The sequence below is a fragment of the Herpailurus yagouaroundi genome, unplaced genomic scaffold (genome assembly GCF_014898765.1).
Source record: "Herpailurus yagouaroundi ecotype Mexico unplaced genomic scaffold, PumYag 141, whole genome shotgun sequence".
NCBI lineage: Eukaryota > Metazoa > Chordata > Mammalia > Carnivora > Felidae > Herpailurus > Herpailurus yagouaroundi.
This window is the reverse complement of record NW_024412396.1, coordinates 27,351,154-27,363,357: the sequence shown is the minus strand read 5'-3', so window position 1 is coordinate 27,363,357 and position 12,204 is coordinate 27,351,154. Positions and strand designations below refer to the sequence as shown.

Sequence of the window (12,204 nt, the reverse complement as noted above, 5' to 3'; positions counted from 1 at the left end):
TTCCATCCACGTTGCTACAAAAGGCCATATTTTATTCTTATTGCTACGTAGTATTCCATTGTGTATATAAACCACAATTTCTTTATCCATTCATCAGTTGATGGACATTTAGGCTCTTTCCATAATTTGGCTATTGTTGAGAGTGCTGCTATAAACATTGGGGTATAAGTGCCCCTATGCATCAGCACTCCTGTATCCCTTGGGTAAATTCCTAGTGATGCTATTGCTGGGTCGTAGGGTAGATCTATTTTTAATTTTTTGAGGAACCTCCACACTGTTTTCCAGAGCGGCTGCACCAGTTTGCATTCCCACCAACAGTGCAAGAGGGTTCCTGTTCAGGAGCAGATGTTTAAAACAACCAAATTGATCTTCTAGAAATGAAAAATCATTACAAATTTAACATTCGACAGATGTAACAAGTTAGACATAGCTGAAGAGGCAATGAAGAAACTGTGCAAAATATAGCAAGCACAGAGAAGCAGACAAAAAATAAGAAAATGTAGAATACGTGGAAGATAGAGTGAAAAGATTTAACTGAGATCTAATCAGAGTAGGGATACATTTGGGCAAAGGGAATGTTCGAAGCATTTATTGTGAAAAATTTTCCAGAACTGACAGGAAACACCAAATATTTAAGAATTCCAACCAGAAAAAAAATTTTTTTTTAAAGTGCACATTTGCATATGTCATGGTGAAACTGCAAAATACTGAAGACAGCAAATCTTTAAATCAACTAGAGAAGACATTATAGAAGAAGGACTATTAATACTTAACAGTGACTTACCAAAACAATGAAGGTAGAAGACAGTGGATATCTTCAAAGAACTAAGAGGACTATAAACCTAGAATTGTACATCCAATGAAGATACCTTTTAATAATGAAGGCAGGATAAAGGCATTTTCATACAGAAGCTAACCATGTTTGTCACCAATAGAACCTCACTAAAGGAAATTCTAAAAGATAAACATCAAGCAGAAGGAATGTGATACCAGATGGTAAGTCTGAGATGCAAAAAGTAAGAAGAGCAAAGAAAGTGATTAAATATGAGTAAATCTCAAAAAACTAAAGCATACCTATGTACAAAAGGATAATGAAGATGATCGTTGTGAGAAAAGAACTAATATTCTGGCCAACAATAGAATGAGTTGGGAAGAAGTAATAGAGTTAAAGCATTCCAATGTTATTGTATTGTTTGAAAGGGGGAGTAAAGATAGGAATTATATGTAGCCTTTACCAAGGAAAATATGCACATTAAAGTTTCTAGGGTAACTTCTGAAGAATAGAAATAGCTTCTTTTCCAAACTGTTAGTGGGCGGTGAGTGGGTGTGGGAGAAAAAAACAAAACCAACCAACCAAACAAAAAACTCTAGCTTTTGAATATATTCCCTAGAAGTCAACAGTTATTCCTGGATTTAATCTCTTCCTTGCTCTGACTTATATAGTTTTTAGCTCATGCTGTGTTGACATTCTAATCATAGGCCACACCTCAATAGGGAGTCCACTCCTTAACAGAGTTGATTGTACTTCTTTTGCTGGAAAGAGGAACATTACAGTAAATATATTTCCAGGGGCCTGGGAATTATCTGATCTCCCAGATATTCCCATTCCACTTGTCAGGCCCCCCGCCCTTTTTTTTTAAACCTATTGCAGTTGCAAAGTCAGCTGAGGGTATGATGTCATGATTCAGCAATTCCAAAGATGACTTTCTGATTTGGGCTGTTAGGATTTCATAATGGTGCTTTTTCTCTCTCTATGCCTTGGGCCAGATGTTCTAGAAATTAGCATTGTCCTTTTATTGCTGTGTTGCTAAAGGAACCATACTATAGCTCAACTCTAAGCCCTTTAAATTGCTGTAGATCAGCAGCTGCTCATGTAATTATAGATACTGGTTTAATTGACGACCTCAGTATTAAATCCATGATTTGCTACCATATTATTTGAGGGAGCATGCAGTGAATCTTATTGCTGCCTTTCATTTTGTCACAACCAGATTTTTAATACCTAATACCTTCCCTTCTTTCTTATTTTTTTAAGGGGGCATTATTAAAAGGGGGCTTTTAATCATTTCCCAAGTTCTATCTTTTAGGACCTGTTTGGTTGCAAGAAACCCTTAAAAGAATATTGAATCCAGGTATAATCCAGAGGACTCTTACACGAAGAGTGCAACCAGTTTACTCCTGTTTATTTCCAGAATGTGAATGCCTGTGCTTTTTATGTCAACCAGTGCGTCCTATATAGTTCTAGTGTATTGCCTTCCAAGGCTTCTCTTCTTTCCTTATGTTTTTAGAAATGCCTTAAGTGTGGTGTTAACAGAAGTCCAACCTGATCCTAATCTTAATGGACTGATTATAGCAGAAGTAGCTGGTAGCTGAATAAACACTGACATTGGCTAATTGTATTCAAAACTAAGAAGCTGAAAGCAAAAATCAACCACCTAAGTGACCCCAGGTATTAAGGCTACATTTTTTTTTTATAGAGTAGTCTGTTGGGGGGAATGGGCTGCTCAATCCACTTAAAAACTGTAGTTTAGGGGTACCTGGGTGGCTCAGTCAGTTAAGCGTTCAACTCTTGATTTTTGGCTCGGGTCATGATCTTGCAGTTTGTGAGTTCGAGCCTCACGTCGGGCTCTGCACTGTCAGTGTAGAACCTGCTTGGGATTCTCTCTTAACCACCCCCTCGCTGCCCCTCCCCCCCTCAAAATAAGTAAATAAACTTTAAAAACAAAACTTAAAAAAAATGGTAGTTTAGGGTTGTAGTATGATGATAGACAGGAGGTGGCTTAGGAACAAGGGACAGCAGTAGAGTTTCTCCCTCTTTAAAACTTGGGTTTTAGGACATTGCAGTGCTTGTTGCCCTTATTACCAAATCTATCTTTGAATATTAGCCTTGCAACACTGGTAGAGGTTGCAATCACTGCGCTGGTGGTCACTGAACATTCTAACTGGGAACCCTAATGCAACACTTAAAAAAATTAAAAATGCAAATCCCAGTGTCAGTACCATCTAGAACCAGAATGAAATAACCAATACCTGCACTGTCCATTTCTTCTTTATAGCTACCTTCCAGGGTTCAGGCCAATCTTAAGAGTACTAAGAAACAGGACTCGTTCCAGTGTCAACCATCCCAGACACACAGCTTCCATCCTTCTCTCGTTGGATCACTTTTTTGGCTGAAGAGGGCCACTCTTTTCCTAGGAGTATCAGGCTGAGTGCCTTAAGACAGCCAGCCAGCCAGACATAATCACCCACCCTTAAAAGAGTCTGAGGTTATAACTTTCTGGTCTCGGTGATCAGCTGTCTGATCCAGCTGTCTCTGCCTGTGCTTTGGCACACATTCAAGCTCTAGTGGATCTTTCCCTTCCTATATAAAGATGTACTCATAAGCCAGGTTTTCAGTACCTCTCTAGTAACCTTAGCCACCGTCATTCATAGACTCTCATATTCCACTTTTAATGTGATTCTGCTGATTACCAATGACTTAGTCTCCATGGTTCAAATTTTAAAGAGACCAAATATAATTAGCTCATCTCATTTCTTTTAGGTCAGTTGTCCACCTCTGTGCCTTCAGCAAGTAGAAGATCACATGACACAAATTGTAGTTCTTGATGCATAGAGGTCAGTTTTCTTAGGAGGGCTATGGAGAGGCTGCCAGAGGTTAGTCCCTTAGAAAATAAGTGTCATTAACACAAATAGAAAGTCCAAAGAGAAAATTGATTTTTAAAAGAAGATACTGGTATCTTGGGACATATTAAATTCAGGGGGCTAGCAAGACCTCCAGAAGGAAATAACAGGTACTTAGTCAAAACTGCAGACATGGGGCTCTGTATTTCTCAGCTAGTCTCATCTTCACATTGCCTAAGTATGAAGAATAAAACTTCTCTTTTTTGAGAAAATAAACTCCTCAAAACCCATTTATACATGAACAGAGCTGGAACCTCTAGGCCTGAAGCGTCTGAATCCAGTGGATTTTATGGCATATTTCAAGGAAAGGAAACAGTAGTCTGGCATCACCCAATCAGAAGAATAAAATAAACCCCAATTTAGATCATTTTGAAGAAGCTGATATAAGCCATCAAAGAATAGCTACTTCTGTAATAAATAACTACATTTAGCTTATCTGCCTTTCAGGATAGACTGCAGAAATATTATCTTTATGTAAGTCTGTTCCATGGTACAGTTTCAATTCAAAGAAGATTCTCACCCCTTTGGATTAAATCTTAAGACAATGGTGAATCGGATATATGAAGAATATATTCAAAAATAGAGTTTATTCACTAAATATATCAAAGAAGCCGCAGTCCTCAAACATCTGAGTTATTAATGACCTATTCTTGTGAACTCTAGTTTCCATCTACAACTGTAAAAAACTGTTGCTTAGCCTCACCAAGGCCCCACCTTTTTTGGCGGAAAGCTCACATAGCTTCTGCTGAGACCACAGTTGTGGGGTGGACCTCACCTAAATTTCCCCAGGAAATAGTGGTTTATTATTAGTATTAGTTCAGCCATATTATTGGCTTTTATAAGTCAGTTTAAGAATTTAGACACCATTAAGAAGTTAGGCATCATACTGGGTGTTATATATAGGGGATGAATCACTGATTATAGTACTATATGCTAACTAGGATGTAAATTAAAAATAATTAAAATTATAAAAGGACTTCACTGGAAAAACACAATTTTTTTTAATGTTTATCATTTTTGAGAGAGAGAGGGAGAGACAGAGAGCAAACCGGGAAGGGGCAGAGAGAGAGGGAGACACAAAATCAGAAGCAGGCTCCAGGCTCTGAGCTGTCAGCACAGAGCCTGATGCAGGGCTCAAACTCACAGACCGCGAGATCATGACGAGGTATATATAACCCAACTGACTGAGCCACCCAGGCGCCCCTGGAAAAAAAAAACCTTTATATTATCTGTGGCTCTGCTCCCTTCCAGGGGCACAGGCAGTGGAAATTGCCCATATGCAATTTTGTGTGTTCTGAAAAATGGTACAAATATGGTTTAAAATGATCATAAGAGGGGCACCTAGGCCCCTGGGTGGCTCCGTTGAGCGTCCGACTTCAGCTCAGGTCGTGGTCTCACAGTTCATGAGTTCAAGCCCTACGTCGGGCTCACTGCTGTCAGCACAGAGCCTGCTTCAATCCTCTGTCACCCTCTCTCTCTCTGTCCAGCACCCATTTGCACTCTCAAAAATAATAAAGAAAGAAAAACATTTAAAAATAAAAAAATAAAATAAATAAAATCATAAGCATGTTTAGGCTACTGAGATGAAACATATTCTGTTTAAAATTTTATAAAAAAAAAAAAAGTTAGGCATCATTTGTGAAGTTACTCCTGTGAGAAAATCTGTTCTAAATTCCAGACTTAACTGAAGCATTTTCAGCACAGTTCACATATGACTTCTGTGCACATTTAAAAGTGAGTAGACTGAGGGGCGCCTGGGTGGCTCAGTTAAGCATCCAACTTCGGCTGAGGTCATGATCTCACAGTTTGTGAGTTCGAGCCCTGCATCAGCCTCTGTGCTGACAGCTCGGAGCCTGGAGCCTGCTTCAGATTCTGTGTTTCCCTTTCTCTCTCTGCTCCTAGCCTGCTCATACTCTCTCTCTCTCTCTCAAAAATAAACATAAAAAACAAACAAACAAACAAAAAAAAAGAGTAGACTGAAATCCAAAGAGTAGTATATATTAACAAAGTTAGTTGATTCTTTACTCTTCTTTCATGTGTAATTCAGAGCTTCCTAATAAAGTGAAGGATAAACTAGAATCTAGCCTGCTTGTTGGAGATTAGCATGTGTAAAGAATGTTTTAATGCTGTAATGGAAAAGGCACAAGTAGAGGAGTGAGATACAAGGAGAAACAATATTCTGGTGCCCAGGAGCAGACAAAGACAGTCTGTGCACCTTGGTGAGCAGGCTTTTTACTGTAATTTGCAGGATTTACTCCCTACTTCTACATAAATTGATAATGGGAAACACAGATCATCATCTGTTTTAGATTATCTCCATTAAGCCCCTTTTACTGGCAGGTGATTATGAAATAGGTGTTTTGTTTTTGTTTTAGAGTGAAATCTTGCCTTTTACAACAACATGGATGGATCTAGAGGGTACAATGCTAAGTGAAATAAGTCAGAGAAAGACAAATACCATATAATTTCACTCATATCTGGAATTGAAGAAATGAATGAACAAAGAAACAAAAAAACCAGACTTAACTATAGAGACAAACTGATGGTTACCAGAGGGGAGGTGGGTGACATAGGTGAAAGGGATTAAGAGCACAGTTATCATGATGAGCAGTGAGTAATGTATAGAATTGTTGAATCACTATATTGTATACCTGTGTATAGAATTGTTCAATCACTGTGTTGTATACCTGAAACTAACATAATGCTGTATGTTAACTATAATTAAGATAAAAACTTGAAAAAAGACTACTGTACAAAATGAAGTTTGATGGTACGGTGACAATACCGTTTTAGGTGGTGTTCCCATAATAATTACGAAATTCCCATATCTAACCTGTATTTCATTTTTTTAATTTATTTTTTTTTTAATGTTTATTATTTTGAGAGACAGAGCAAGTGAGAGAGAGAGACCACTAGCCGGGAAGGGGCGGAGAGAGAGGGAGACAGAATATGAAGCAGGATCCAGGCCCTGAGCTCTTAGCACAGAGCCGGATGTGGGGCTTGAACTCACTGAGAGATCATGACCTGAGCCAAACTCAGATGGCAACCAACTGAGCCACCCAGGCATTCCTAACAAGTATTTCATTTTGTTAACTTTTCCTGTATAACTCAAACAAGTTTGTGATAAATTGGCAAACATGAATAAATTGGTGATAAATTTGTGATAAATGTGATAAATTGGCAAACAAGTTTGTGATAAATTGGCAAATATGAATAAGAAGAAAGCAAAATTACTTTTTTTTTAATGTTTATTTTTTAGAGAGCTTGTGAGCGAGGGAGGGGTGAGAGTGGGGGACAGAGAATCCAAAGTGGGCTCTGTGCTGACAGCAGACAGCCGATGTGGGGCTCAAACTCACCAACTGCGAGATCATGACCTGAGCTGAAGTCAAGACGCTTAACCAATCGAACCACCCAGGTGCCCCTACTTTTTTTTTTTTTTTTAATTTAAATTTTAGTTAACATGCAATGCAGTATTGGTTTCAGGAGTGGAATTCACTGATTCACCACTTCCATACAACACCCAGTGCTAGTCACAAGTGCTCTCCTTAATACCCATCTAGCCCATCTCCCACCCACCTCCCTCCATCAACCTTCAGTTCTCTATTGTTAAGAGTCTCTTGTGGTTTGTTTCCCTCTACTCTCCCTCCCCCTCAACTCCCCATATGTACATCTGTTTTGTTTCTTAAATTCTGCGTGTCAGTGAAGTAAAAAAAATGCAGGTTCGAAGGGGTACATTCACCCCAATGTTTATAGCAGCATTATCAACAATAGCCAAACTATGGAAAGAGCCCAGCTGATGAATGGATAAAGAAAATGTGGTATATATACAATGGAATATTACTTAACCATCAAAAAGAATGAAATCTTGGGCACCTGGGTGGCTCAGTTGTTAAGTGTCCGACTCTTGATTTTGGCTCAGGTCATTATCTCATGGTTCTTGGGATCAAGCCCTGTGTTAGACTCTGTGCTGACAGCACAGAACCTGCTTGGGATTCTCTCTCTCTCTCTCTCTCTCTGGCCCTACCCTGCTCGCATGCTCTCTCTCTCAAAATAAATAAACACTAAAAACAAAAGACAACAACAAAAAAAGAATGAAATCTTGCTGTTTTGTGGCATGAACTAGAAAATATGGTAAGTGATAAGTCAAGCAGAGCAAAATTACTTTTAATTTTACCACCTGGACATAAACATTGTGTAAGTTTTTTAAGATACTTCTTTATACATATGTATTTATATAACGTATATAAAATACCCCTTTTTTAACATAGCATGAACATATTTTCATATCAAAACATGTTTTAACTGCATTATATGTATAACTGTGCCATAAATTATTTACTCATTCTTCCATTAAGTCACATTGTAGAAAACATTTATCTCTGTGCACATCTCCTTCAGAAAAAATTTTTTTAAAGTGAAATTATGAGTTCGAAGATTTTGTGTATTTTTAAGGCTTCTGCTTTTTTAGAAAGAATGTAGCAGTTTATATTCCCTTATATTGAGTATCTAATTCCTCATCTCTAACATTTACTGTAAAGTTTTCTTTTTTCCCGTATATGACTCAAAACGTAACTTTGTTATTAAGTTTTATCATTTTGTTTTTCAGGAGATGATTTTTCTTTGATTCAACAAGAAATATTTATGGTTAAAGAATGTAAACATTGCAACATTGTTGCCTACTTTGGGAGCTATCTCAGGTAAAAAAAAAGACAACATCATCATCTGCTCTCCTTGAATTTTGTATTTCTTTACTACCACTCTCCCTGCCTTTCATGTAAATGCTATTATACATATAAAATTTTAAAGTTATATTGTCTGAAGTTCTAAAATTTCTCAGGTTTTCTTGTAGTCTCCCCTGTTATATTAATATTGACATCTCCATTTATGCATTTATACCTTATCTGACAATAAATATTATGAATGATTACAAGTGTTTTATCGCATAAAACTTATTCTAAACCATTTAAGATGGGAGCAAAACTGAAGTTACTCTGCTCTTCTGAATCTGGAAGAGAGACTGCCAGGGCAGTTTCCTGTTCCACCCTGTAATCCATTCTAAACCTTGGTGTGCTGAAGAGTGAAAGCCTTCAGGGTATTTCTTTCTTTTCTTTTTTTTTTTTTTTAATATAATTTATTGTAAGGGTATTTCAGTGATTGAGAATTACTAGCTAATATAATTTTCTTTCTCTTATTAGTCGAGAAAAACTGTGGATTTGTATGGAATACTGTGGTGGCGGATCACTTCAAGATATTTACCATGGTACTGTTCATTTGACTTTACGTTTTAAAAACAAACTTTGAGTTTAATGATTGTTGTTTTACATTTCTAGTTAACCAGGGATGTTGATGGGTACATATACCGTTTTTACATTGTTCTGTTCTGCTCCTGCAGTATTGCATAAAAGAAATCTAAACTTTATTTATTTATTTATTTTGGTTTTTTAGTAAATTTTCTGAAACCTGATCTGAGAAATCCAGAAGTTCTTATAGAGTCCAAATTTTGCTTTTTAGATGTAGTATCTAGGAAATCTTATGTGTGTCTAGGAAAGTATTTTATCTATATTTGAAACTGCCTCAATTTTTGTAAATAAGAATTGAATTACAAAAGTTAACTCTCACATAAAAGAAATTGTATATCTATCTTAGATATCACTTAACCTAACTAAGGAAACAACTAGGTTTAGTTGTTGATGTATTTTTGTATTAAAAATGTATAATTTTCATGGCACCTGGGTGGCTTAGCTGGTTTAGTGTCTAACCTCGGCTCAGGTCATGATTTCATGGTTCATGAGTTCAAGCCCTGCTTAGGGCTCTGTGCTGACAGCTCAGAACCTGGAGCCTGCTTTGGATTCTTTGTCTCCCTCTCTGTGGCCCTCCCCCACTTGTGCGTGTGCGCTCTCTCTCTCTTTCTCAGAAATAATAAAGGAATAAACTTTTTAAAAATATTGAAAAAATATATTTTCAAAAACTTGAAGTATTTTATTGAACATTCTGTTAATTTAGGCAGTTTTCTGAGTTGAATTAGATATTACCCATAACCATTTAGAAATAGTCTTTGTTTTGGCTCTACAATTTAGCTTCCAATTTGTTTTGTTTTTGACAGTTTCCTGATGTTTTAGTTAATGAGACTAAACACAGATCCTTATAAAACAATTTCTATTTTCTTTATTTAACTAAATATGGAATAGTAAAACTCCCATTGCAACTTTGTACTGTATAGTTTATTAAGAATTATCTGAAATATTTTCAAACATTTCTATGCTAAAAGCTTTATATGACAGCCTTATCAAATTTCAGTCATCCAGTTAACAAATACCACCATAGTAGATGTAAAAATAAGTGCTCTTCAGGTGTAAATAATATTTAAATAATTTAAATAATTTCAGGTGTAAATAATATTTAAATAATTTGTAGCTTGTAGAGCTCAGATTGTTAAAATATCAGTCAATTGGGGTGACTCAGTGGGTTGAGTGTCCACCCCTTGATTTTGGCTCAGATCATGATCTTACAGTTGCGAGATTGGGTCCCATATTGGGCTCTGTACTGAGTGTGGAGCCTGCTCAAGATTCTCTCTCTCCCTCTCCTTCTGCCCCTCCCTGCTTTCTAAATAAAAAAAAATAATAATAATTAAAAAATTAGTAGAGCAATGGTTAAATAAACTATGTTGCGCCTACAATATGGAGTACTGTGAAGCATTTAAAAAGATAAAGTAGCTCCGTTTATATCCACTAGCTGTATCTCCCCGAGGCCTCTTTTTAAATGGAAAAACTAGATCATGAAAGAATATGTATAGCATAACTGATAACACTTAGACATTTAAAAATGTAATTTTTTATATTCACATTACATATGAATGTTAACGCACAACAAAATGAAAAGATGTGTCCCAAATTGGTAAGTCATTACTTCTAGGGGAGAAATGGGACTCCTAAGTAAAATTTTGAATTATAATGAAAATGTACTGATGTATTATTTAATTATAAATTAATAAATATAATAATTACCTAATTCTGTCACAACAAATAACCCATGACCAAAAAAAAATAGTTGTGATTGATGTCTAAAGTCTGGATACTTTTTATTTAAAATAATTTTTAGCACCACATACATATTACAATTATATAAAATATTACAGAGTTTTTAAAACAAGAACAAATCCATTTTTTTACACACTAGTCATTTTCTTATGTATTATATCATGCTAGAATTATTGTTCTCTTATTTTACCATGTGTCTGATTTAAAAGAATTATTGGTATGGACACCTGGGTGGCTCAGTTGGTTGAGCATCCGACTTCAGCTCAGGTCATGATCTCGCAGTTTGTGGGTTCGAGCCCCGCATCGGGCTCTGTGCTGACAGCTCAGAGCCTAGAGCCTGCTTCAGATTCTGCGTCTCCTTCTCTCTCTGCCCCTCCCCCACCTGTGCTCTGTCTCCCTCTGTCTCTCAAAAATAAATAAATGAAAAAAAAATTATTGGTAGAAAACAACTCTGTGCCACTCAATTTAAAATTCTTTTCTGTGATTTTAGGAAGAATTATCATTTATATGAAAAGCTTTTATATAATGATTATCATTTTTATTCACACTGACAGAACAAGAGCTCAAGAATATGGATAAATAAACCTATATAGCTGGCATTGTTTTTACTACTTCCCCTTTTAAACTTAATGAATAATTTAAGACATTAATCTTACTTCTTGATATTTCTACTTTTCATTGCTAAACCTGGTATTTTTTTTAGTTAAATTGAATCTAAGAAGTGTCCATCCCTGTATATCGTATACTAGATAGCAGTAGAAATCAAGAACATATATACTTAAAATAAACTGTTAATAAGATGATGCCTTCCCTCTTTTATTACTATTCCATCAAGTTACTAGGAACCAAAATTTTATGTTCCTGAGTAGATGTAGAGAGCCAGTGATTAAAATAATACAGTAAAATATCTCTCTTGAGGAAGGATTATGTAAGTACCTGATTTGGTTTCACTGTCAGCAAACACCAGATTTCAGATATTCTCTCATGGTATTTGGTATTAGAAGGCATAATTCTGAAGTGTCTGGTTAGGTACTTACAGAAAGATCTTATATTTTGTAAGAGAGATCTGGTTGTCAGAAGTAACCTGGTTGCTTTTTAAATTCTTAGATAAGGTACTGGATCAAGCCTTCCTGTTTGAAAAATATAGGAAAGGATTATACTAAAGTAATATTTTGATCTTTATGTATATGATTCCTCTTGGTATATTTCAACAATTGATCTCTTATGGTTCTCCACTCTATATAACAATAATTAATTACATATGTTTATTTCTTTTCTTGGTTTTATTTTAGAGAAAATTTTCAGGATTAAGATCATGTCTGTTGTTTTCTATAGACTGTCCTATGGTGCCTACTACTGCACTTTGCAAGTAATGAATGCTTATATTTTCACAGACCAAAGTTGTTATGGAGTAAATCTTCTGTTTTTAAAGTACATTTTAAGGTTCTCAACTTTCCTTTTGTTTTGTTTCCTGATTATAAGAATA

General features: G+C 36.0%; 1 protein-coding gene across 4 annotated transcripts in view; it reads left to right on the top strand.

Moving 5' to 3' along the window:
• The window catches only part of MAP4K5 (mitogen-activated protein kinase kinase kinase kinase 5), a 113,467-nt gene that overhangs the window by 42,280 nt on the left and 58,983 nt on the right, over positions 1-12,204 (top strand). For all 4 annotated transcript variants that reach the window (XM_040477105.1, XM_040477104.1, XM_040477103.1 and 1 more), the window contains exons 4-5: positions 8,288-8,378; positions 8,877-8,941. In XM_040477105.1, the coding sequence (XP_040333039.1) occupies positions 8,288-8,378; positions 8,877-8,941 (156 nt within the window). The remainder of the gene's footprint in view (positions 1-8,287; positions 8,379-8,876; positions 8,942-12,204) is intronic.